Source organism: Trachypithecus francoisi, unplaced genomic scaffold (assembly GCF_009764315.1).
Source record: "Trachypithecus francoisi isolate TF-2019V2 unplaced genomic scaffold, Tfra_2.0 Lachesis_group4, whole genome shotgun sequence".
Classification (NCBI taxonomy): Eukaryota; Metazoa; Chordata; class Mammalia; order Primates; family Cercopithecidae; genus Trachypithecus; species Trachypithecus francoisi.
The window spans coordinates 73,511,934-73,539,835 of record NW_022681469.1 but is presented as its reverse complement, the minus strand read 5'-3'; the positions used below and the strand labels follow the sequence as shown (position 1 = coordinate 73,539,835).

General features: G+C 34.5%; 1 protein-coding gene and 1 pseudogene across 3 annotated transcripts in view; both read right to left on the bottom strand.

Moving 5' to 3' along the window:
* The window catches only part of VPS50 (VPS50 subunit of EARP/GARPII complex), a 119,895-nt gene that overhangs the window by 49,475 nt on the left and 42,518 nt on the right, over nt 1-27,902 (bottom strand). For all 3 annotated transcript variants that reach the window (XM_033194767.1, XM_033194769.1, XM_033194768.1), the window contains 5 exons: nt 26,506-26,646; nt 10,751-10,883; nt 7,943-8,034; nt 5,736-5,830; nt 5,323-5,421 (listed from right to left, as the gene is read on the bottom strand). In XM_033194767.1, the coding sequence (XP_033050658.1) occupies nt 5,323-5,421; nt 5,736-5,830; nt 7,943-8,034; nt 10,751-10,883; nt 26,506-26,646 (560 nt within the window). The remainder of the gene's footprint in view (nt 1-5,322; nt 5,422-5,735; nt 5,831-7,942; nt 8,035-10,750; nt 10,884-26,505; nt 26,647-27,902) is intronic.
* On the bottom strand, nt 16,347-18,646 carry LOC117073635 (annotated as a pseudogene).

The window sequence follows — 27,902 nt, the reverse complement described above, 5'->3', positions numbered from 1 at the left end:
AATTATTATAAATTAAATAAAATAGAAAAAATGTATAAAATGGATAGAAAAGAGAATTTCAAATAACTGCAATAAGAAAAACAAACAGAATCAAATAGACATTCAGTAACTGAAACATACACTTGCAATTAAAAACTGGATAAGTAAAACAGCAGTCTAGGGGTGGCTGAAGACGGCATTCATGAACTCAAAGATCAATCGAAAATATCTAAACTGAAGCAAAAATTTGAAAAAAAAAAAGGAAGAAACAAAAGATCATAAGAGATATGTGAGATAGTCAAAACATTTATTATGCAGGCAATTGGGTGGAAAGGACAGAGAATAAGCAAAAGCAATATTTGAAGACATAATGGCCAAGAATTCCCAAAGGTGATTGCGCTCATAGCTCATACCACATACAAAAATTACCTCAAGTGGATCACAGTCCTAAGGTAAGAACTAAACGTACAAAACCTGACAACTCAACAATAAAAAACAACCCAATTCAAAATGGATGGAAGCTTTGAACAAACATTTCTGTAAAGAAGATATACAAAAGGCCAATGAGCACCTTAAAAGCTGCTGAACATCATTAGTTATCAGGGAAATGCAAACCCAAAACATAGTAAGATACCACTTCATGCCTACTAGGACAGCCATAATCAGAGACAGAAAACAACCGGTGGTGACAAGGTTTTGGAGACATTGGAACCCTCATACAGTATTAGTAGGAACGTAAAATGTATCATGACTTTGGAAAAAAGTGTGATTCAGTTCCTCAAAATGTTAAACAGAGAGAGTTACCACAGGACCCAGTAATTCTACTCTATATTAGTTTCCTGTGGCTGCTGTAACAAATTACCACAAACTAGGTGACTTAAACAAGCAGAAATTTATTCTCTCACAGTTCTAGAGGCCAGAGCCTGAAAATCAGTATCAGTGGGTTGAAATCAAGGTGTTAGCAGAGCTCCACTCTCTGGAGGCCCTAGGGGATAATCTGCTTCCTGTCTCTTCCAGACAGGTTTGTGGTATTTATTACACAGTAATTTAAAACTAATACAATGATAAAAGGTACAAACCAGATTGAAGAAGCGCAGTCAACCCTAGGCATAAAAAATGTATGCAAAATAATATATGAAGTAAAAGTATATGACAAAACACCAAAAAGGTAACAGAAGGTAAATGCAGTTACAAAGTTGGTTCCTGCATTATTCTGGAAGCATACCACCTAAGGTAGACTACAGTAGAACATAAGTGCATATTGAAATGTTGGTGGTAACCATTACAAGAATGTATTTTTTTTTTTTTTTCGAGACAGAGTCTCACTCTGTCGCCCAGGCTGGAGTGCAGTGGTGTGATCTTGGCTCACTGCAACCTCTGCCGCACAGATTCACGTGATTCTCCTGCCTCGACCTCCGGAGTAGCTGGGATTACAGGCACCTGCCATCATGCCCAGCTAATTTTTTTGTATTTCTAGTACAGACCGAGTTTCACCATCTTGGCCAGGCTGGTCTTGAACTCTTGACCTCGTGATCCATTCGCCTTGGCCTTCCAAAGTGCTGGGATTACAGGCGTGAGCCACTGCGCCCGGCCCCTAATGTTCTTTTAAAATCTTGTCTGACAATTGTTATGCTTTCATATAACTATTTTTCCATTTACATTTAATGTATTTATTGACATAATTATTAATAGGTTTAAACCCATCATATTGCTGTTTGATATATAAAAATGTTAAATATTTTAAAGAAATTTTCTCTTTCTGCATTTTTTGGATCGATCATATATATTTTTACTTTTTATACTATATATATTTTTCTCAACTAGTAAAACAACATCAACAACAACAAAACGAGACCAAACTTGATAAGCTGTTAACAAAGGGCACACTTTAAATATGAGAACATAATTAGAAAGAAAGTTAAAATTACACAAAAACACAATTTCTCAAAATCATGAACTGGCATAGAATTTTTATCAAAATTATTTTCTCCGTCTATTAAAATAATAACTATGATATTTTCCTGTATTCTGTCAATTGGTAAATTAAATTTCTTAATTTATTTAATGTTTTGCCAACTCACGCTCTCCTATAATAAATCCTACCTGTTCACAGCATATTAACCTTTTTAGGTATCACTGAATTAAATTTGTCAATATTTTGTTTTGGATGTTGCATCTATGTTCTTATGAGATACTAGTCTGTCATTTTCCTTTTATAATGTCCTCTTGTTATGCTTTGGTATAAATGCTATGCTGGCCTCATAAAATAAGTTATAAAACATTCCCTCTTTCTCTATTTTATGAAAGAGTTGTGTTGGTATTGTTTTCTCCTTTAAGGTTTGGTAGCATTTACCAGAGACATCAGCAGGCCTGGAGATTTCTTTATGGAAATGTTTTGAAGCCCAGATATAATTTCTTCAAAAGACATGGGACTATTCATATTTTCTATATTTTGTTTTGTGAGCTCATTAAGTTTGGCTTTATAAGGAATTTGTTTATTTCATCTACTTTGTTGTGTATTCTTCTAAAAAGATAGGTGACTTCTCTCTTCTAACACCAGTCAATGCAACTTTAGGATCCTTGAAAACATTTTATAAGCTTTGATTACTAGAGTAATTACAAAATAAAATGTACTTATTAAACAGAATATTTTGACAACTATACATTGCTCTATAATTTTTATGTCATTAATGTTTAAATTAGCATATTTATGCTTTTAGAAATTCTCCAACATCTGACAGAACAGTGTTCTTTGGGTGTATATAAACTTAGTATCTGCATATTTAAAAAAATGGGGGGAAATAAAACTTATACTTTTGAGAAGTAGAAGCAACAATAGAGGCTGTGTTCCCTCATGTGTTCATACAGTTTTATCCTAGAAAAAGGTAGTGGAATGCAAACTTTTATACAACTACCACAACTAACATTAATACATTTCATAAGTAGATGCTCCACCAAAAAGAAACTGCTCCTATTTTTGTCTTTTTATTATTCCTGTAACTTCAAACCAATAGCTTAAATGGACTCAAAGTCAGAATAAGTTGGTTCAAGAATTTCTTCATCCTCAAGAGCTCTATTTGGCAGGAGAGGACCATGAAACAAACTGTATGTACATTTAAATACTTCTATTAGCAAAATAAGAACACACTTCATCTATATTTCACCATGTTCCATATAGTTTTTCTGTATTTATTTAGTATGATTGGCAAAGGTAATATTAAATTGGGATTTTGCAGATTTAGATTCATCACTGGCTAATGTAATGACTTTAGTCAATTCAATGTATGGACACTAGTAACATTTCTAAAGTTCCTGTCAAGTTTACCTTGTTTTGTAAAGAAATAAATGTACCTTAGAACACGCTGATGGTGTGCACCAACTTTACGAAATGACTTCCACCGTAATTTTCCCGATGCAACTGTCAGAGCAAAAATGACTACAGACAGGATAGAAACTAGACTACCTTAAACTTCTGTTTAAATACTAGGGAAAAAGAAGAATACTAAGTAATAATTAAAACTTTGCTGTTTAACCTGCCCCAATTTTTACAATATACAATACTGCAAGAAAACAGGTCAAGATGTCTAGGCAACACTTATGGAGACCTTTTAATCTGGCCACTTCATTTTACAATTCATAGAATCACAGGCCAGAGAGGTTAAATGATTTGCCAATATCAGACAGTTGGTAAGCAGCAAAAAGTGGGACAAGAACCCAAGTCTACTATTACTCAACCCAGCTTTACTTCTAATAGTATAGCACAGCCACATCAATGAGAAATAAGTCTCACAAATGTTTCTAAGGGAAGTTCTTTAAAATGTTGAGTGTTTGGGGAAGATTTAAGTGATTCATTTCTGTATTCTCTAATTTCATTAATGTGAACTCTGAGGAATTTCCATCATGGTCAAAATGACCCTAGCTAGTTGCTACAGATGACAGACACCTTTTGATAATAAGTAAAACAGAATGCAGAATGGAAGCCACTAAATAAATCAGTGTTTTTATATTGTACACACATCCTAGATGCTAGGAACACCAAAAGTGATCCCAGTTGTCATGTTGGATATGAAGCAATCTCTGGGAAGAGAGACATTTGGTGTGCCTTCATACTGCAAGGAAAGTGAGGCTTCTGGCTCCTTTGTGCTTCCATTTTATTTCCCTATCCATGATTAACAGGCCCCTCCCCCTTCTATACAGGAATGTTTATAGGGCCAGCCTTTTCATTTAGTCAGGGCTTAAGTTTTAGCAGACAAGGAAGTCATAAATAAAGGCAGTGTTAGGGTTTCCTGTTGGTCCCTTCCCACTGTTTCCCTGAGGTTTATTCAATTAAGTTTTTAAAAATTTTTAAACACTCTCAGTTGTGAAACTCACAGGCTTTGCTTTGGTATAGTTCAACTTAAATCTTTTTCAAACAATTTACTTGTTTACAATTAACACGGACAACTTGTATTCAAATATATTTAATAATTAATCAATGGTTTGGTGTTCAGTCATCTCTCTTTGGACACGGCATAGATCACTGTGAGCAGGTGTTGACTATGAACAAGGAGCAAAAGCAGAATTTCAAATCATGACTCTCTCTGGCACCAAATAACAAGGAAATCAAAACTTAAATTCAATTGTAAAAACTAAAAGTTCAGAATAAAAAGTAACATGAAACTCAACTCAAAGGACAAAATACATGTAAGGGATACAACTTGGGGGTCTAGCTTATATCAAGAAAAATCTAATGTTAGCTCTCCCTTCCTTCAATTTACTGCTGCTGTAAGCATATAATCACAGCGCTATTGTGAACATTCTTTCCCACCTTCCTCCTCTACCCAAATCATTCTTAGTCACTCTTTTAAATATTAGCAGTGATTGTTTTGCAAAGCAATAAAGTATACAAATTTGGCTTTATAGTGAAATTCTGAATATCACATCCTCTCCTGTAGAAGCCTTCTTACTTCCAAAAGATAGATACTCTCAAGCACCCCCTCACTGAGCACTGCCTCTACTGATTTAACTTCCTTATAAGCACACGCATATGTATGCAGATACGGAACAGCAGCCAAATTATTTCTGTGAACCTTGATCTAATAATCATGTTTTACTCATAAAGAAATCAGTTCAATATTTTAAGCCCCTCAAGACAAAGAATATTTTAAAATGTACAATGAATATGTAATGAGAACATTTCATCATGTTTTGGTTAAAAAAATCCTTAGCCATCTTAAAAAAGCTGCAACACATTCAAATTCAAAAGTAATTGTTTAAAATCAATTAACGCTATAAGATTAAGTATTAGACAAAAGTATTCTCATTACCTAAATAAGTCCATTCATATTTTATTAGAGTTCTTACCTATGGTAATTCTTGAAATAATTGACACTTTGTTTTCTAATAGATTCCTGTAAAACTTCAGACTTGCTACCACAAAATTCTTCTCCAACTTGCATCAACCTAGTTGGATAAAAAGGTTTCAGTAAATTTCAGCAACATCCTTATAGAGAAAAAGAAGTGCGGGTTCTCTTTCTTCAAAGACTAAAAATCACTAAAATTTGGATATGTGAAAAAATTCTAAAGATCACAAATTCATAAAGGTTTACAAACATTCAAAGAGCAGAAATATTTAAATATACTCACAAACTTAGCAGCAAAAATTATTTTCATTTCCATAAAGAAGTTATAGATGAGAGCTCACTAGTTCATGATTTCTTTGATTATCATGGTTGAATCACTCAAACTAAAGAATAAGACAAGATCTTAAACACTACCTGCTGATTATGTCCAAAACAAAGATGAAATCATCATATTTGAATATAGACAAATCGGTTCCAAGCAAGTAGGTTTTTACTTTTAGCTGAACATCCTGTAAGAAAAAGAAAAAAAAAAAATCAAGCAAACTCAAAATATAGAAAGTAAGTTATCAGAACCATTTACTCTATAGTTCCAGATTAAAATGAGACAGGAATATATTCCAAATTGGTTAATGAATATCTATTTAGGCCAATAGCCAACATCCTTAAGGGAGATATAATAGAGACAATCCCATTTCCTATATCAGGAATGCCATCAGGTTGCCAAACTGAATGGAAACTAGCTACATAAAGTGCCAAGTCAGTATTTCCAAGTACATTGAATTACCAGAAATTCTATCATAGATTTTAAAATTTTAACTAAGTACAATTAAAGCCTACTGGGAGACTGTCAGAAACAAATCATATCTGACCCTGGGTGTATATTCAATAACTATTAAGATTTTCCTTTCTTTTTATGCATTAATATTCAGAAAAAAGTCAGCCTAAATCCACAATGATACATTAAATATTTATTTAATTTTAATAAATGTTTAATATGGTTATATGAGTTTAATATAGTCAAATGAGAAAATATATGTCAGATCTCTTACAACCACCACATAAATTTCAAATACTAAAGTACAAAATCAAATAGTATATCCAATACAAAATTATCAAAAATAGAAGAGCACTAAATTATAAATACTGACTCATGAAGAAATTTACATTTTCAAAATAAATTTTCCTAAATTTTTTTCAAAACACATTCTATAAAAGATGGTCAAGCTGGGCATCGTGGCTCACGCCTATAATCCCAGCACTTTGGGAGGCCAAGGCAGGAATATCACTTGGGCCCAGGAGTTCAAGACCAGTCTGGGCAACATAACAAGACCCCATGTCCACAAATAATAATTTAAGAAAATTAGGCATGGTGGTGCATGTCTGTCCCAGCTACTCAGGAGGCTGAGGCAGAAAGACCCCCTGAGCGCAAGAGGTCGAGGCTACACTAAGCCATGATTCTGCCACCACACTCCAGCCTGGGTGACAACATGAGACCCTGCCTCAAAAAATAATAAATAAATAAATATAAAGAAAAAAAGATGGTCAAAATAAAGATCAGCCTCATTAGAAAAATCAAAAATACATTTTAAAAGACCATAACATGGCCAAAGGGTCTATAGTCTTCCAGGGTTCAAAGAAGTCCAAAAAGAGTAAGTTATCTTAAAGAAATTACACTGTGATCTAAGAAGTAACAAATTATCTGATTTTAACAACTGAGCTACTAAATTGCAAAGAAAAACTTAATAAGATACTGCTATGGACTGAATGTTTGTGTCTACCCAAAATTCCTATACTGAAATTCTAACCTCCAAGGTGATAATATATTAGAAAGTGGGGACTTTGTGAGGTGATTAAATCAAGAAGGTAGAGCCATCATTAATGGCATTAGTTCCCCTATAGAAGGGACCCCAGAGGGCTCCCTCATCCCTTCCACTATTTGAGGATATAGCAAGACAATGTCTATGAACCAGGAAGCAGCCCCTTCCAACAACGCTGGTACCCTGTTCTCTGACTTCCAGCCTTTAGAATTCTGAGAAATAAACTTTTGTGTTTATAAACTATCCAGTCTAGAATATTTTGTTATAGGAGCCCAAATGGGCTGAAACCAGATATATTCAGCCAATAAGCATGTAAGATTCCCTCAAGGCACAAAGATCATTGACTGAGAAAAAAAAACAAATTATTCATTCTGAGCTATAATCTGACCTAAGTATGCTACCTACTTAGTTACTCCTTTTCTAAAATTAACAGAAAAAAAAATTAAGAAAACATAGAAAAATGAAATAAAAATAAACAGAACATCTCACTGAGAAAACATACATTTCTTTACGATAGTGGAAATTCTCTAGGCCTTTAAAACAAAAAACGTCCTCAAGGCATATATGAATATTTTCAATGGAGATTTTCAAGTTAAAAGTCTTTTTTTTTTCCTGCCACTTAGAGTGCAAATACAATCATCAAATACATTACAGAAATTAAATGACAGCCTAATTCCAAACAGAAACATATGATTAAATCTGCAAAGAATACACATACAGAAAACTTAAAACTGAATTTCTAAAACAACTTTGACATGACATTTAAATTGCTTCTGCGAAAAAAAAATATTAAAAAAACCAAACCTGCCATATTCGTGTAAGTCCATGTTCTAATTTCTTTTTTATGTAGCCACGATCAAAATTAGTTTCTTCAGTACCTATCATATTACTCCCTTCTGAAAATAAAAGACATAAATATTTTTAGATTTAATCCAATTTGTATTTGTTTTCCAAATATTTTCTATTTGGCCTCTCATACATTATAAGTCTATGTAAGATGCAGAAAATATGTTTGATATTTATACAATCAAAACAATGTCAAACAATAGGTATTAGAAGTAAATCCATTTGGTAAGATAAATAAACTTAGACTATGAAATGCTAAGTATACCTAAGACCACTGAGATCATATGTGACTGAGGCTGGGATTCTACCTGAATCAGTGTGGGCCCAAAGACGAGGTTCTTAATACTGCCTACTGCAAGACCATGTAAAAGGCTGTGAGAAGGGCATTACAGGACCAATTAACCAAATTATCAATTAACATGCATGCTAAGAGGGCAGTCTACATTAACAGCTCAGGCAGTGAGGTGATAATGCATATATTTTATATTTTTCATGATGAATAATAGTTTTATCCACTCTAGATAAATAATTTAACAATGTCTAGTTTAATAGGTAAGATCAGTGATCTGCCTCCAATCTCCCCCTAAAGACAACTGAAAAATACACATACACATTTATATTAAAAAGATGAAGCTTTTGTGTGAATATCCTGTGCAGAATACCTAAGCAAGTATGTTATCATCTTGTCTCAGGTTGGGAAGGTGTCCACTGATAACTAGTAAAAGGTCCTTGGAAATGCCAGGCCTCAGATACATAGATACATGACTAGTTTGCCTCTGAGCACTCCTAAAACATAGCCTTATTATTACACGCATGGTATGGCTGTTAGGGATCCAGCAGCCTAAAGCAGTGCACCTGAACTAGAGCTTTAGAGCTTTATCTTAGAATATTAAAGGATTAGGTTACCAAACAATATCAAATATTATCATTAAAGAGATACAGCAGATAAAGTCTAGAGTCCTCTTCAGTTTTATGAAGTTCCATGAAGAGTAATTTTCAATTTACTAATTTCTACAATTTTATTCCTGAATATAATATGATTAATTTCAGGTGAACAAATAACTTTTTACAGTCCTAGATACTACCAGCTGACTGCTTGAGCACTTGATAGTGCCATAAAACATACATATTAGGGTGAAGAAATTTTAGCAAAGAGGGTTGAGTAATAAGGATCAAATAGAGTTTTAAGTTTGACTCAGTACTCCAGTGAATGTAAACTATCGGCCTAAAGCAAAAAGCAAGCTTTACCATGATGAATAAATAGATAACATTCACCTAAATTCTGATATCTAAAATATGTGTTAATTCTATTCCAAACTTTTTCTTTGGTTTCTCCTTGAATAATGTACTAGAAAAGCAAATATGTCTTAACAGGCTCCAGGTATTTCACTATTATTATATTATCTCTTGATCCATTTCCTTTCATCATATTAACCACCACCAATGTAAGTACCTTACATGCTGTCCAAACTCTACAACGACCCTGCAGGGTACATGTGTTACTACTCTTTAAGTGTTTGGTTTGGTTTTGCTTTGCTTTTTAACTGATCATTTTTAGGAGCAAACTGAAGAGTGGAAAAAATAAGCAGTATCTTCAAGTTCTCATCTTTGGTAAACGGAAGTGAAAACTTGAAGCCAGGCCTCTCAGATTGCAGAGCCCATGGTCCCAGAGGTAGTACAGGGTAAGAGTATAAGTTTTGGGTAAAAATAGTCTGACCTGGAATCCTGGCTATGTGTCCATCCTTCTCTCTGCCTTCTCCTCTTTCTCTCCCTTCCTTTACTCTCCCCAATAATACTTCTAAATGGATAAAAATCCATTCATATAATTTTCCTCTTATTTTGTTTTCTATATTTACAAGCTTTGTAAGTCAAGACAAAGATTAAACTAACGCCTTCTAAACTACCAAAACGTTTAATCAAACAGTGAGATTTGGGTGTGTTGTCCACTCACCCAACAACAGAAAATAAGCACCTAAGAAACTGGAAGTTACTAATTTGATTGAATAGCTACAATAAATTGTATGTAATACAAAAAAAAAAAAGATGTGCAGTATAATTTATTTTGTCCGTATTAAACAAAACGCTGATAAAATCATTTACTGTTTTTGTAAGTATTCTGAATATTTAATCTCAGCTACTGTTCAAGGATAATCACTTAAGATATATAATTATTTCATGAAGCAATTTAAATAGAATGATTAATAAATACAATAATTTTTCAAAGACTTGCTCTTTATTATTTAGCTGACTATACCAAAGTCGTTTAAAGTTATATTTTCCATTCAAAGATTAATATTTTAAGACATCATTTTTAAAATGAAATTCTAGTCTTGCTTCATTTTCAGGAAGGAAAGTATCAATATAATTATTGATTCTTAGAACCTAGCTTTATTACTGCAACTTGAAAATTGGCCAAATAGATTAATATTGACCATCTAGCATTAATTTCAGAGTAAATTTAGACAGACCAATGTCTTATCTAGTTTGCAACTAATAATAAACTAAATTCAGTCCTAAAGCCATCAGCACACACTTCTGTAAACTGGCACTATGTGCCACTTAAAAAGTCCTTTGGCCCAGTTACTCTCCAAATGTAATAGAACATTTGAAGTAGCTGAATCATTTTATTTGCTCAATATTTAGCCTATGGTCACTGTAATCCTTGAAATCCCAAAGGCATTCCTGCCCCCTTTCCTTTCTTCTTACTCCAGTAATGTGGGATATTTATAGTTCAATTCTTAAAATAAAATAAAAATATTTTCCTACCAGAAGCTGAAGCAGTATCCTCGTTGTCATGCTTTTCGTGCCATTCCATAGTCCTATAATAGCTGAGCATAACTTCCCACAGTGCTTTGCACAGGTCTGCAAGGCATGGAATATAGCTGTCTGGTGTAACATGCTAAAGAAAATGAGAAGAGACAACTTACAATTTATTATGTTTACTCTAACACAGTTATAATAAAATATGTTATTAATCAAATATATTCAAAAATTAGAAAGAACTAAGAAAATTTCTTCAACCGACATATCTAAAGAGAAAACTCAATGGTGAGAAAAAAATTTTTTAAATACTTCCCATCTCAACATGGCTATTTTGTACACATTAAGAATATCAGCCCATAAGCTGTGAATCAATCTGTAGTTATAGAACCATAAAGAAATTACTGAAATAGCAATTGGCCCCATAAATAGCAGTGTAAACATCCCCAAACGCATTTTTTGAAAGACATGATCCTAAACAGGCAAATACAGCTTTACATAGCCTGGACCTCAGTCGCAACTCGCAAAAAGGAGGTTGGATTTACAACTCTATCATTTCATTTGTGTAAACTAAGTAAATATCTTTGACAATCTCTAAGATTTTTAAATCATATGGGATACTCTATGTCTGACAATAACATTTTAAAATAACTTCTAATATAAACAAGGTTATGAAACAATATATGAACTCAAATCCTCTCCCTAATGGAAGTATATGAATTTTGTTTCCCTTTGTAAAAACAACCAACTTGCCATTCTGCCCTTTTATTTTATTTTATTTTGCAGGCTTCCCATTTGTCATAATGCAGCAATTGCTCCATCATTTGAGATTTTCTAGCATTTCTTTAGTTTGTGATCAACTGACTACAACTTATGCTGATGAAATATTGAAAGGTGAAGACTCTGGTGTAAGTAAACTCCCCAAGATAAACAGCTAGTAGAAATAGGCTATGGCAAGTACTGCCATGGTATGGTTGATGCTCATGATGTCACAGTTAGTAGTGGTCCTTGCTCTTTCAAAAGGCATTTTCTTCCCGTAATGATCTCTCCCTCTAAACTCATTCACCAAAACATTGTTTTGGCAAGTAATACTAACTTACATGATTTACTACACTTCCATGTTAAGTATATCAAATCTTTGAAACTAAACTAGGAAGTACTAAAATAAAGAAATTAAGCTCTGGAAACAGACTGTGGGGTTTATGCCAAGAATGCTAGAATGGCTTAATCTTACAAAATCTATTAATATAATTTGCTCTATTAATAGATCTCAGGAGAAAAATCAAGTGATTATCTCAATAGATGCTAATTTAAAAAAAAATTTCTCAAAGTGGGCTTTAAGAAAATTCAAAACCCAATTCTAACAAAAACATATGAGGAAATAAGAATGAATAGGTATTTCCTTAATATGAGAAAACTCTAAGGCACCACCACTGTGGTTTCACACACACACACAAATGATGCCCATTATCTCCATTACTATTTAACTGTTTACACTGCTATTTATGAGAACACTTGCTAATTCAATAATTTCTTTGTTTGATTCACAGCAGATGGGCTGGTATTTAACAACGATTCAGAAGTACAAGCCAATGCAATTAGATTACAGAAAACAGGGGCAAAAGAATAGGACAAGAAAAAATAAAACTATATCTGCTAATGACATAAAAATATGCCCAGAAATTCCTAGAGAACCAATAATAAAACTAATTCAAACCATAAAAGAATTCAGCAAGGAAGCAAGCTATAAAATGTACATACCCAAACCAATGGCATTGGTATACAATGGTATACAAATAAACATTTAGAAGAGATACTGAATGAGAAACCCTCATTTAAAATAACAAAAGAGAGAATTTTTAGGAATTTAATAAGAAATGATTGAAAACCAAGAAGAAAACCATGAAATATTCCCAAGAGACATAAAAACAGACTTGAACAAATGGAAAGAAATCCCTTATTCTCGGTTAGGATGTCTCAACATCATCAAGATGTCAATTCTTCCCAAGGAAATTTATAAATTTACTGAGATGCCAATAAAAAAGTACAGAAAAAGATCTGGTCTCATATAAAAATCTGGTATATGATAAAGATGGCATCTCACATCACTTAGATGAAGATAGTCTTTTCTTCACAAATCGTGTTGGGAAAACTGTATAGTTAGCTGGAAAAAGATAAAATTAGACATATTCCTCAAGAATACGTAAGAATAAACTCCAAATGAATAAGATATTTAAATGTCAAAAATAAAACTATACTAGAAGAAAACACGAATCAATGTCTAACACTGATATAGAAAAAGACTTTCTAATTACAACACAAAATTTACAAGCAATAAAAGTAACATTTGATTTTACTATATAGAAAATAAACAATTTATACAGCAAAAAAAACACCATATGTGAGGTCAAACGACAAATGACAACTCTGTAAAATATTCACAACATATATTCACAATAAAGAGCTGATATTCCACATTTATATAGGATTCTCAAAAGTTGGGGAAAAAAAAAGACTAAAACTCCTATCAAAAAAAATGAGAAAAAATACACATGAACATACTTCATAAACAGAGACATAAAAATGGCCCTTCAACACAGAAAAGCATGTTCAACTTTACTTGTAATAGGACAAATATAAATTAAAACTACAATAAGATGCAAATTCTCACTAATCTCAAAGATTCTCACCAATCTCAATCTTAAAGCTGAGCACTGACAAACATTCTCTCCTTAACCAAACTCTAGTGAGGCTCCCCTCAGCTATCTTCTTAACCATGGCCTAAAAAAACTTGGACGAAACACCTAACAGAGTCTCTAATGACTCAAGTCACACCCCTAGGATGACTTCAGCTCCCCCCTTAAAGTGCCAGCCTGAAAAAAACTCAAGGTTGCCAATGTACTTGAAAAAAAAAATGTACTGTTTGTTCCAACATCTGAAGATAGGGCCCCTGTTCCGCAGTCTCTGTGAGAGGGTAGGAGCCTAACTTCCATAAACATCAGTTAGCAAATACAAATGAGTTTCACATGGACTAACTCCCTTCTCACTTTTTGTAAATGTTCACTTTTCTGACTCCACTAAGCCCCTGCTCAACCCCTTCCCTCATTTTCCCTTTAAAAAATGCCCAGTCACCATTGTATGAATCAAAGTTGAGTCAGTTCACACTGGACTATTTTCCCTATTACAATAATATCTTCTGATTAAAACCTGTCCTCAACACTTTAACTAGTATCTGGCTTTATCTTTGACATCATATACGCTCTGTTGGCAAGGCTGTGATGAAACCGGCACTTGCATACATTACTGATGCAAAATAGTACAATCCCAAGGAGGGAAATTTGTCACGATCTAAAAAAACCTACATGTGTATTTTTTCTTCAACCCAGCAATTCTACTTCTGGGAATTTATACTGAAGGTATACCTCAAACAATGTGAAAAAACATATGCACCATGTTATTTCTTAAAGGATTATTTGTAATTGCAAAACAATGAAATATATTTAAATGTCCAAAGACAGGAGATTGGTATAACATTATTCATACATACAAAAGAGTACTTTACAGTTGTGAAAAACAATTTTGGGTAATTTCTCACATTTACTTTTATAATTGCTACCCTTACAATGAGCCAGTCTTAATATTTTCTCTTGATAATATGTTTTGGCTGTGTCTGTCCCCACTCAAATCTCACCTTGCATTGTAATAATCCCCATGTGTCAAGGGTGGGGCAGTTTCCCCCATACTGTTCTCGTGATAGTGAATAAGTCTCATGAGATCTGATGGTTTTATAAGTGAGAGTTCCCCTGCACAAGCCCTCTTGCCGGCACCAGGTAAGATGAGACTTTGCTTCTCGTTTGCCTTCCGCCATGATTATAAGGCCTCCCCAGCCATGTGGAACTGTGAGTCAATTAAACCTCTTTCATTTATAAATGACCCAGTCTTGGGTGTGCCTTTATTAGCAGCGTGAGAACAGACTAATACACTTGGTTTAGTTTTAGCACATAATTATACCTGACATACCTCTTATACCATACACATATGATGAAAGCCAATACTAATGCACAGGATCAGGAAAAGACTAAAAACGTTTTCCAAGAACAAGGCAAAACAAAAATCCCAAAATCCCAAAAAGTTCTGGGCTGCAACTCAGCAATCACACACCCAAATAAAGGTACTCCTGTACAAGTCAGTCTTTTATTAGCCCAACTTTGCATAAATTTATATATTATGCAAACAAATTTAATCTAAGTATAGCCCAACATTCTTTCTGGTAGATAAGAGAAAGGCAGTGTTAGTCATATTTTTTCCCAAAGAAAAATTATGACTGTACAAATAATTGTTATAGTCCTATAATTAATTTCTATTATACTTGTCACAGTTTAACAAACCAGAAAATTAAAACTTAGACCTACTATCTTCTATTCTCCACTCAACCACTGTCCAGCTCATTATCTGCCTATTTATTTGAAACAAAAGGGGTCCTTCATTATGTTATCTCTTGAAGATTTGCTGAAATTTAATGGGTTTGGATGAGATATACACACACAGATGTTTATGTGAATCTTTTTTTCAAAAAAAGTTAAAGTTACATAGTGAAGCTATAGCAAGGCTTTCTTCTCACTGAACTGATTCAAGTGTAAACAATCCAGAGATCCAGCTAAACCACTGCACATACCTAAACATCTCCCAAAAGAACCCAAATTTATTATCTTCAAATATATTCACATGTACAAACATAAGACTATGATATATGCAGCACCAGCAAACAAGATGATTCTTGCCTGTTTATATTCTAAAATAGGAACAAATGTAAAGACCATTTTATTAAATACATATACAATAAATAGTTTAAGGAAAAAAGGTAAGTGGGGTAGATTAAAAACAAAAACAAAAACAATGCTTTCAATAAATTTAAGGCCAGCTCTGTTAATCTCTGAAGGTTATACTGGTAATAATTTAAAAGAGTTATTTCATTTTAAAATTGAGCCCCTTTCTATTAATGCCATGCAACCAACTGGTGTCAATTCTCACAGTGATAAATGCTTCTCATCCTTTTAACATCATATAACTAAAATCATTTGCTACTAGTATTTTCTTTTTTTTTTTTTTTCAAGATATGCAGCAAGTTTAATACCTGAAGGTTAATAGAAATGACAACAGGACACAGATGCAATGCTACAGTAAAATGTGGTTGGGGTGGAAGGGAGCAGAGGGACACGGGATATCATCACAGCAACCAGTGAGTGAGTCCTCTGGTGCCCTGAGGAGGTGGTGAGACACTTGGCTTGTGTCACAAAGAATGGAATAAACTAACAACTCTGAAAGACAAGCAGGTGGCAGCATTGCTGAGATGAGACTCGGGGCAGGGGTCTGGAGCTCTGTCACAGAGTGTAAATGCTCAAGGATGCCTGGGCTCAAGAGTGTTCTGGTCAGCACTTTAAATCAGAAGAAAGGCTTCTTCAGGACTCACTTCCTTGTCTTAAAATGAGGTGAAGAAACCCATCCCATTCTGAGTAACTGGGCCCCATAATACCTTGGTCTTTTGATACACAGCAGCACTACACACCACTGCGCCCACCTAGCCAGCTTCACTCTGTCTGCTAAGCACCCACTCTGCAAATGGATCTCAGAGTGAACAAATCCAGAGGAGGTGGGAGGAGCCACCGTGGCGGGATGTGAGGGACAGGAGTTGGCTGGAGGAGTAGATGAGTACCATGTCAAGTCCCTCCTCGGCATCGTGAAGATTGCTATCACTCAGAAGCATCTTTTCCCCAGGTTTGAAGCCTGGCATCCCAAGGTAGGGGCAGCTGGCACAGCGGAAGGCATCGCCCAGGTAGCAGTTTCAACAAGCCGACTTGGGTTGGGAGCTTATATGTTCCCTCGACTTCTCTTTTTCCAGTTCTTCAGCAAGGCTCCAGGTGCAGTTCTTGCAGGCCTTCCTCTTTTTTCCTTCTCCACAAGAAGCAGCCCACAGGGAAGCCAGATCTGGCTTCTTCAAATCTTTTGGATCCAGCAGCTCATCTGAGTCAATGAGATCCATGCTGTCGTCCTCCATATCATTGGCTGAGAGGGTCCACAGCTTGGCAGCAGCAGGGTCCACAGCAGGCTTCACTGAAGGAGAAGACTTCTTGGTGATGGAAAGCTTAAGCTGACTAGAAGAACTCACTTCAAAGTTTGGTTTTTTGCCTGTGATCTGAACAAACAGCAAGCGGTCACTTTCATGACTAAGATATTCTCAAACAGACAGTACTTTCTCAGGGGTTAGGGGCTCCTACTGCAGCTCTTTCACTTCCATAAGACCAGAAAGAGTCAGGGCTGAACACAGCTTAGATGCTGTCTTCACTTTGCTATTGTTATCTACAGATGTCTCTACTGGCTCTTTCAGAAAAAGACATTCACCAGGCCGAAGGATCCGGGCGATTTCAGTCAAACTCTCAGCACTGTGCAGAGTGGTGCTTCCCAGGACTAAACCCGACAAAATAATGTCAAAGCTGGATTCTTTGTGAGCAGACTGCAACAGCTGGTTGATGTTTTCCATAGACCTGCGGCCCTCATTGCTAGTTAACACTTGAAGCTTATCCACCAGACGTTTCAGAGCCTCCACTGAGGATGCCTTATCCCAGACCACTGCCACAAACTGGCCAGCAGAGATCCCAAAATCTGCCATTCTTGCAGTGCAGTACTGACGGACCTAAAAACTGCTGGCCAAAAGAGAATCAAGACTGCCGCCCAGTATTTTCTACTTTATAAAAATCACCTCCAAATTTCAAATAGACAATTTTATTACAAAGACATAAATGAATCATAACCAAAGAGATTCAATGAAGCCAGAGAATAAGCAAATAATTACACAAGTAATCAAAAAATAAAAGGCAGGCTAAGAAGAGGAACCTGAGTGTTCCACCCAAACATCAGTTCTTCACATCTGCAGGGCATAATGGAAAGAGACCTAAATTAAGAATTGGAATCCCTGGATTCCAGCTGGCACTAGTTCTACAACTTACCAGTCACATGCTTTAGATAATAAACTACTCTGGTTCTCGGTTTCACCTTTCATAAACGTGTTAGAGATACCTGTATCTTCCTGTTTCATCACTGGTTGAAGTCATTCATTGATTACTAAATACCTACATTGAAACTCAGTTCAGGCTAAGGGGAGACTCATTTGGCATAATACTAGGAATATCATAGCAGAGGAGCACCATACTATAACCCAGTTCTATGTTCACATCACATATGGAAAATAGCAATGAAAGTCTTGATTGAATCAATTTACAAAATATTCACATAGTAAGACACCCCAAGAGCTAAATAACACGCCTTGAAATTTTTTTAAGAATAGATAAGAAATCGCAATTTAATTAACAAATATTTCTCTGTGTTCTAAAGCTATTTTCCACTACTACACTACAACTGAAAGCTAGTAGCATCAATTTATTTAGCAAGGATTATAAACTGAGGGGAAAAGATAAAATAAGCATATAATCTTTGGAAAATATCCCAAGAAATACACAGAAAAAAAAAGGAAATTTTAAGCATCCTAATTTAAAAAAAAAATCCATAAACTCTATAACAGAGACAACATATATGTCTAATACATGTGGTGATCACAAAAGGTAAACAAATATCCTAGGAGGAAGGATTTGGAGAATATGAACAAACTGGATGTTCTATGCAAGAAGCTCACAGCATTTCCACTATGCTTCACATTCAAACACCACAATTCACTCCTCAATCCAATTTTGATTAACACTTTCACAAAATCCACAAATCTGATTTCCCATCTCTTATCACTGTCAGTTCACACTAACACTTGGCACCTTCCATTTCTACTATTAACCATGTCAACCAACCTACCTGGTTAAAATAAAAAATGATGAAACTAGCTTATTAAAACCAGCAACATCTGAGTCTTGATTATAAAATATAAGTTGAGGTCATTTTCAAAGAATAGTATAAATCCGGAAATTAATATAAGCAGCCTTTATAAGTTTGAAGCACACAATAAGAGAATGTTGTCTTCTGAAAGTTATTTAAATGCAAAGTAAAGCAGTAAATACAGGGGGAAAAGCTTTTGCTTTTTATTCTATAATTTACTTTAATACTCATAAGAAATGTCTATAACTAAATCCGTACAAAAATTTCAAAGTAATGCTTTTTATATTAGAGCGTCAAAATGAAAAATCTTAGGGATGGTTGTAATGAATTATTTTGTTCTTGTTCCACGTTTTGATTTAGCACTCTAATCACATCCTAACAAACATAAAGGGAACAGATGTTTTGGCATCCTCACAGAGATCCAAAATTCCCAGTGCTTCCAACCCCCAAAACACACACACAGTGATAGATGGATTTCAAAAAATAACAAAGAGTTATCAGTATCTTTAGACGAATGCTGTTGGCACTATAAGCTCACATCATCAGAAGCTGCTGGGGAGAATCTTGCTTATCTGAGTGGTTTCTGAAAATATGCTGCTGGTCAAAACAGCACTAGGCCCAGGGAGTTGAAAACAGCTCGGGGTAACTCTGGACCTACGGAAGCGTCTGGGCCAGTATCTAAAATTTAATTGCTCCAATATCTAATTATTTCTGTGAGGGCCTACCTATATGAAATATGATTATCTTAAGAAGTTTCCAACCACTGGAAACCAGAGAGGTAGTACTGCATAGTGGAAAGCGCACTGAACTAGATGAAACATGTTTGGGCTTGGAGCCCAACTTCGCAATTTACTTGATCATGACTCCTGCATAGCAATTCCTGTATCTAAACCCCAAAGACGAAAGCAAATCTCCTAGAGTCCCTCTGAAGCTTTAAAAGCTATGAGTCTCCATAGACAAAACTATGCGTATGATTTTAGCAAAACTTTCCTTGTAACTCACTGGATTCATTCATTATTTAAAAACAACTATAAACGGGGAGAAAAACACTCATTCTCATCTACCAGGCATTTTATCATTAATGCTAAATATGTATATACACATAAGACATGTAATATGTATGATATAAATAATCCCAACTTGGAATTAAGTAACTAGCACTGGTTAAATTATGAAATAAAAAGGTCTTCTTTAGTTGGCAGGTTATTCTAATTGCTATTAAATGGCCTTAATCAAATAGATAGCTCAATATTATAAAACAAGCAAAGCATGTATAATCAGAATATATAATTATCTTTCAAAGTTTCAAGTGATAAGATGCTATTAACCCCCATGCTGCCTGAGGTCACACAAAAAAAGGTAGTATTTAAATATAAAGACACTATCAAATAATCAGGTGTTTGGCAGATTTCAAAAATAGTTTCCTGCTGGGCAAGGTGGCCCAAAAATGGTTTCCTACTAGTATATTATTTTTTCTTTCTGCTGGAAGTTGTGTGCCACCATAGGTTGGTTCTTTTTTATCTCCAATCCAATCCCCCTCCCGGAAAAAATCACCCAGCAGTCTAAATTACATTGATAATGTTAAGGGTTCTTAGATATGAACAATATAGAGGCCTTGCCAGACCTAGGCCAGTTTCAAATGAAGAGAACACCCCTCCACTTCCAGCCAAGAGAGTAATACTGGTTACCCAGATAAATGGTTACCCAAAGCATGTGCTCCATAGGCACTCATTATTCCCTGGGTGCATTAGAAACAAACAAACCACCATACTAAAAAATCCGGTTAAACCAAGCCAGACAATCTACTGTTCCTTTCACCTGCCCTGTGCTTTCCTACTCTCACGGCATTGCTCATGATATTTCTTTTCCATTCCTGGACACACACTGTTCCTGTTGTGCCTGTTGAAATCTAAGACCCAATTTTTTCCTCCCTTGCCAACCTTAAAGAGGTATTTTGACCCCTTGGATACTTTATGCCATTTGACCTTTTCTTACTCTACCTCTGATCATAATTAATGTGACCTTAACTAGATGATTACTTTAAAGTCTTATTTGTCCTTGCTGATCTGAACTGATGACTAAGTAAGAAAATTGATGACTGTGTAAGAAAAGCTCAGTAGGCCGGGCATGGTGGCTCACACCTATAATCCCAGCACTTTGGGAGGCCAAGGTGGGCGGATCACCTGAGGTCAGAAGTTCGAGACCAGCCTGACCAACATGGTGAAACCCCGTCTCTACTCAAAATACAAAAATTAGCTGGGTGTGGTGGTGGGAGTCTGTAATCCCAACTACTCAGGATGCTGAGGCAGGAGGATCACTTGAACCTGCTGAACCCAGGAGGCGGAGGTTGCACTGAGCCAAGATCACACCACTGCACTCCAGCCCAGGCAACAGAGGGTGACTCCACCTCAAAAAAAAAAAAAAAGAAAAGCTCAGTAACGACAAGGGAACTGGTTTACACTTAACAAGTTATAGTGCTAAGAATATGAAGTCTGTGTCTTCTACCAGCATCCATGAAATAGTAACAGCCTAGTTTATTAATTTGCAAGTAGAATAAAATTTCAGACTCTTCACAATTTTTGATGATCCAGAGAGAAAATGGCAGGAAAAAAAGGAAGAAACAAATAAACTTTCTTTGCCTACCTTTTGGTCATTAAGTTTTAATTTTAAAAATTATCAAAACCTACTTAATCTAGAAATCATTACATAAAATCATATATTACAAAATTAGCTAGGCAGTCCATATATATATAAGAATAAATCTGACAACTGAATTCTTAGTTCATTCTGAAACTGACCTGAGCAAACCAAGTAAATGATAATATTCTTTGAAGTGAAAAGGTTTCTCTCTTCAACCAAATATTCAAATTTGTAACATTCAGCAAGAAAGGTCTACTCACCTATCCAACCACATCAAGCAAAAGCTTTTGAAAAAGCTAACCGCAACAGTCAATGAAATATCATTTAACCTCCCTACCATCCCAAATATGCCTGAGTGATATGCAACACAAATTATTTTTGATATGCTACCTCTGGCATCTGACAATTACAGTATTAAATAAAAGATAATCAGCATTCATGTGCTCAGGGAAAGGGATAAACGCCCACTCTGCTGCTCAGGAGTGTAAATTGAAATATCATTTTTTTATAGTGCAAATTTAGGAAAGACAAACCAAAACCCTTTAAAATGTAAAGCTTTGACAGATAATGCAATTTCATTTCTCGTGATTTATTCTGAAGAAACAATTAAAGATGTACACAAAGATTTAGCTTTTAAGAATATTTACTATAGTGCTATTCATAATGACAAAAGCTGGAAATAACATAAATATCCAAGAACAGGAAACCAGTTAATTAATCCACAGGATCCCTTACAGTGAAATACCATTTGGTCATTAAAAATTATACTGAAATGGAAAAACTGTTTATAATGTAGCAAGTGGGAAAAAAGTTATAAAACAGTTTGTGCAGCTACTTTTAAAAGCTATCAGCTTATACACATTGAAAGAACCAGCTTTGCATGCAGACATACGCAATTTTTACTTTCTTCTTTTTGCTTGTGCTTTTCCTACAATTAATGGTTTAGTTGTCTAATTTAAAATATGCACATTTTTGAGAATGTATATTAATGACTGCTTAATTTGAGTCACTATTTATATAACTCACATCATCTCTAACCCTATAAAGACTGTGAATAACATAAAGACATATAAATAACATACCAGTTTAAGAAGTCGGAAAACAGAAAAGGGATAAGGAGGCAGCAGTTAATTCTACAGAGAACCCAAAACAAAATGGGTACTAAACATGAACATTAACTTTAGCATTAACTTCCTGCAGCTTATCATCCATAGTAAAGAAAGTCAATACACTCTCACAGTATTGGATGACAGAAAATACTAATTCTTCACAAAAATCCTGAGAATTTAGGAACAGAAACATGTTTTCACTCAAAAGAATCTGTCTTTGGGGTTTTATACTAATAACAAAATAAACTGTATCTTCTACAGGGACCTTACTAAAGATATTGTTTCACTCTCAAAAAACTGACAGGATTATAATTCAGTATCAAAAAATATTATTTTTAATAATGCAACTTTAAAAGCTTATATGAATGGAACATTAGATCAATATTACAGTTTGTCTATGAGGTACTAATATAAAGCACCTGTAAAAAGTACATGGCTCAGAGAAGGTGCTCAATGTTGGTTTTCTTTCCCTCTCACTTAACCTAAACAGACTCTAATTGTGTCAACACCACACCAATTGGAGACAAATATGGCAATCCAATTACTAAGGAAACACCTCCAATGTGCCAGGCACTAAGAAAACACACAATGAAATAATTTCAAAAGCTTTTTCTAACAGAAACATTTTATTTTCTCCCAAATAATATATATGAGTGTGTATGTATATGTGTATATATATATAGAGAGAGAGAGTATATTTTTACACAGCACATATTTTTAGTACATTATGAAACTCATCATAAAAACCGAACTCAAAGCTCATTAAGATCATTTGGAAATGAACAATTTCAAAAATAGTTGAGAAAACTTCAGGCAGCCTAGCCAACTCTATTATCCTAAAATTAATCAAGAACATCCTAATTAGCATCTTGAAATAAGCTCCCCAGGAAAATCCATCAGTCTGCCAAAGTAAAGTTATCTTTAAAAAGGAAAAAAAAATCCTTATGAATACTTCATAAACTTTCAAATAAACCACAAAGTGTTTATCTACAAAGGTGCTAAATTAAAAGCTTCCAAATGTTGTCTATAAATCTCTCCGCAAATTGGTGTAAATATGTAGGGTACATCATAATGTAAATGCAATCACAAATAAGTCTTAATATTTTAAGTAAATAAAAGTACTACTATGAACCCTTTATATTGTCCCTTTCCAGAAATGAAGTATGATGAATTTTCATTTGGAAATCTTGCTGCTAAGTATTACCAATTTATTTTGAGTTTCAAAATAACGTACCTGCTTTTTTAAAAAAGTACCTAAACAGCTGGTGTAAAAGCAGTAAACCAATACATTCGAGAAAAGCAGGGAAAACAGACTAAAAGACAACCAATAAAAACTATGCATCTAATTAAACCACTCAAAAAATATGGTTTAGTAAAGAAAAAAAAAAGTACATTCAACTGCAAAATGATTTCAAAAAGCTCAAAACCAACTAAACTTTTAAACTCAGAGCAATGGTGAATGGAAACAAATGGCAGAAAATTGACTGGGAAAGGATGCTGCTGGCCTTAAGAACTTGAGGTTCTGTATACCAGAGTACATAAAAATGGAACACTAATTTCATCCCAGATATCCAAGAGGGTTTTTTTTTTTTAATTAGTTCAATTTCACTGTAGCTCATTTAGGCTGACATCTAAGAATGGTTTAAAATGATACTATGAATAAAGCAAGCAGATGATTATCTCTTTTCATTTCCACTCTCTTTCCATTTAAAGGAAGCACAATTATTCCCTGTTCACAGGAACTCAATCTCCCTCTTAACTCTGTACCATTCATCTTAATTTTCAATGTTATTTTTAAGCTCTATGTATAATTAAACACTTCCTTCAAAACATTGCTACTGTGCAGAGGATATAAACTGCCAAAATGCCTAGACTCTTTCTCCTCATTTCATGTCAGTCAACACCCTGCACATCTTTTGAGGACTCTCCTGCTTCTTGCTCACCTGACGCCCCACTGCCACATTTGCTCTCACACAAGTATATTTTCAATAATTATTATCAGTTATTCTTAATCAGAGGCTAAAATGATCCCCCACTGCCACATATTGAAAAATAAGAAGCTTACATTCTACCACGAGGTTCCTTCATGAACTATCTCTCTTGCCTGAGTTATGCCAGAACCTTGATATTTTTTCTTACCAGGAAAATGTATTTAGATTTTCTTTCATCAGCTTTTTATTCAGCTCCTAAGGGTTCTATCTTTTCTCTCCTCAGCCAACCACTATATTTTATATACATATATATATGTGTAAGTACACATATATATCACCTACTATCACACATACATGTATAATTTTGTAATAAAGTACCAGAAGTTTCTTAGGGATAATTTTAACAAGTATTCACTAAAGATGAAATCAAGCATAAGCTATTTGTTATCTGATAATTTAAATATATACACAGCTACTTCAAAAGATTATTTTATAGTCAGCTTTTTTTTTTTTTTTTTTTTTTTTGAGACAAGAGTCTCACTCTATCGCCCAGGCTGGACGCCTCAGCCTCCCCAGTAGCAGGGATTAAAGGCATGCACCACTACACCCAGCTAATTTTTTTTTTCTTTGTATTTTTAGCAGAAGCAGGGCTTTGCCATGTTGCCCAGGCTGGTCTTGAACCCCTGGCCTCCTTGGCCTCCCAAAGTGCTGGGATTACAGGCATGAGCCACCACACCTGGCCTACAGTCAGCTTTTTTAAAAAGTGAAAGAGACTCAGAAGAAACATAATGATAAACACCTTGAGCACAAAGTTTTGTTCATAAAAAATTTTGTTCAGCTTTTTATTATATAAATGCACAGAGAGGCTTTCTCAAGAAGCATGAGCACAATATATGTCCTTGATTTTTTTAAAAGCGTATAAAAATGGTCAATAAAAGAAAGCAAAATATACACACACAAACATACACAACAGATCTAACCAAATTTAAAAAGATGAAAAGACAAATATCTAATTTGCTTAAAATGTTTGGTTTAATTTTTAAGAGCTCTTTTCTGCTTTAACAGAAAAAAATTGCCAACATAATAAATTGGTTTACCATCTATTACTGAGAGCAACATTAGAATAAAAAAATTAATAAAACTTATTAGAATAAAAAAGGTAATTGAGTAATTTTATAATATATACTATCAAAGTAAGAACATAAGAAAAGTAACAATAAACAACACATTTCAAAATTATTAATATTTACCAAATGATAACTGTACTTAAAACTGAACATTTAAAGACAAAATTATGCAACTACATCACACTTAAAGTTAGTAATCATAAAATCTGTAAAACAGTCCTCCTGGTTTCTACAATTAGTTTAAAAAGATATTTTTAGCCACATATGTTAACATACATCCACTATCATTATTAACTTAATCTTTAATACATCATATATAATACACCCTTCCAGGATACTTATTGCAACTCAGGTAAGAAAATTTCTCTAGTACCCAAAAGACATATAACCAGCAGGTTTGACAACTCATTGTCATGACAATTCATTGAAGGGTGAAGATTACTTAATTTTACACTAATTGCTCACGATTTTTCACCTAAGTCCTGTTCCTTCCCAGTTTTCCCTATAAAAGCAAATGGCACTACCATTCTCCCAATTATTTATTACTCTCTTTTCCTCACACTCTACATCAACTCATCAGCAGGACCTACTTCTAAAACAGAACCCAAGTCAGTACACTTCTCACCTGTTGGGTTATATTACTTAAAAACCTATGTTTCTTTAAAAAGAAAAAGAAAAAAACAGTTACAGATGCTGACAAAGGCAGCATTCATACACATGAAAAAACTGGTTGAAAATCTGTACAGAAAACCAGCAATGATGGTTGCTTAGAAGCCTACTGGATGTAATCATAGGAGATAATTTGGAGCCTGAGAGAGATGGATAAAAGAAGCTATGAAATGGCAGAGTCGATTGAGAAGCAATCACGCTCCAGTCTCAGTAACCTTTACCATTTGTGTGACTGAGTCCTCCAATTTCTCTATGAGGAAAAGAACAATTTGGGAGAAAAAAAAATTTTGGCAAAGATTTATTTTTATTTTAGTAGCATCTTCAAATAGGTAGGTGCCAAGATAAAGGAAATACAAATTTAAAATCTAAAGCAGAGATATATGAATAGTAATTAAGTCACTACATACTGTACAGAGATCCTTATATTGCAGCTTTTGAAATTTTGTGTCTGTGTTTCCTGCACATAGTTCCACATAACCAAGAACAACTTGAAACACAGTGTTGTGAATGGCTTGGGTAAAGTGCATATGAAGTTGATCCATTGCTGTCTGTGGAAAGAAAAAACGCACAACATAATTTCACATTATTAAAATAAATAAATTTCAACAGATTGAAAAAACCCAGGGAAACATCTTTTCAAATAATAGTTAGAGCACAAAGATAATATTTTTCCCAGAATTATAACTGTAGGGTATATTATTTGCAAATAACCCTTCACACAACCAGATTATCAGAGCACTCAAAATAAATGTGACTCGTGAACACTGCTCTGTTGTTCTTTATTTATAACTGGTACTCCTCTTGCTCTTTCTTAAATAGGTTGTACATAACCATATCTCTAATTACCCTCTGCATCATTCAACATGCATTCATTCTTTTATATCATTTAGTGCATTTCTCAACGGTAATCTTCTCAGGGAATCTTCCATGACTAACCAATACTTTCTATCTCTGCATCCACATACCCTGATTTATATTTCTTTGTAGCATCTGTTACTACCTGACATCATATTCATTTACAGGCATAAATCACAAAGCAAATTTTTTGGTTTCCCAGTGCATATAAAAGTTACGTTTACACTGTACTATAGTCTATTTAAAGTGTGTAATAGCATTATGTCTTCAAAAAACAACATATAAACCTTAATTTTAAAAAATTGCTAGAAATGCTAATAATCATCTGGGCCTTCAGCGAGTCAATCTTTTTTCTGGTCGAGGGTCTTGCCTCAATGTTGATGGCTGCTGACTGATCAGGGTGCTGGCTGCTAAAGGCTGAAGTGGCTATGGCAATTTCTGAAAAGACAACAGTGAAGTTTGCTGCATTAGTTGACTCTTCTTTTCACAAAAGATTTCTCTGTAGCATGCGATGCTGTTTGATGGCATTTTATCCACAGCAGAACTTCTTTCAAAACTAGAGTCAATGCTCTCAGACCCTGCTGCTGCTTTACCAACTAAGTTTATGTAATATCCCAAATTATTTCTTGTTATTTCAACAATGTTCATGGCATCTTCACTGGTAGATTCCATCTCAAGAAACCACTGTCTTTGCTCATCCATAGAAGCAACTCTTACATCCATTCAATTTTATCATAAGATAGTAGCAATTCAGTCACATCTTCAGGCTCCACTTCTAATTCTACTTCTGCTGCTGTTTCTACCACATCTGCAGTGATTTCTTCCAATGAAGTTTTGAACTCCTTAAAGTCATCATGAAGGTTGGAATCAACTTCTTCCAAACTCCTGCTAATGTTGCTATTTTGACCCTCTCATGAATCACGAATGTTCTTAATGGCATCTAGAATGG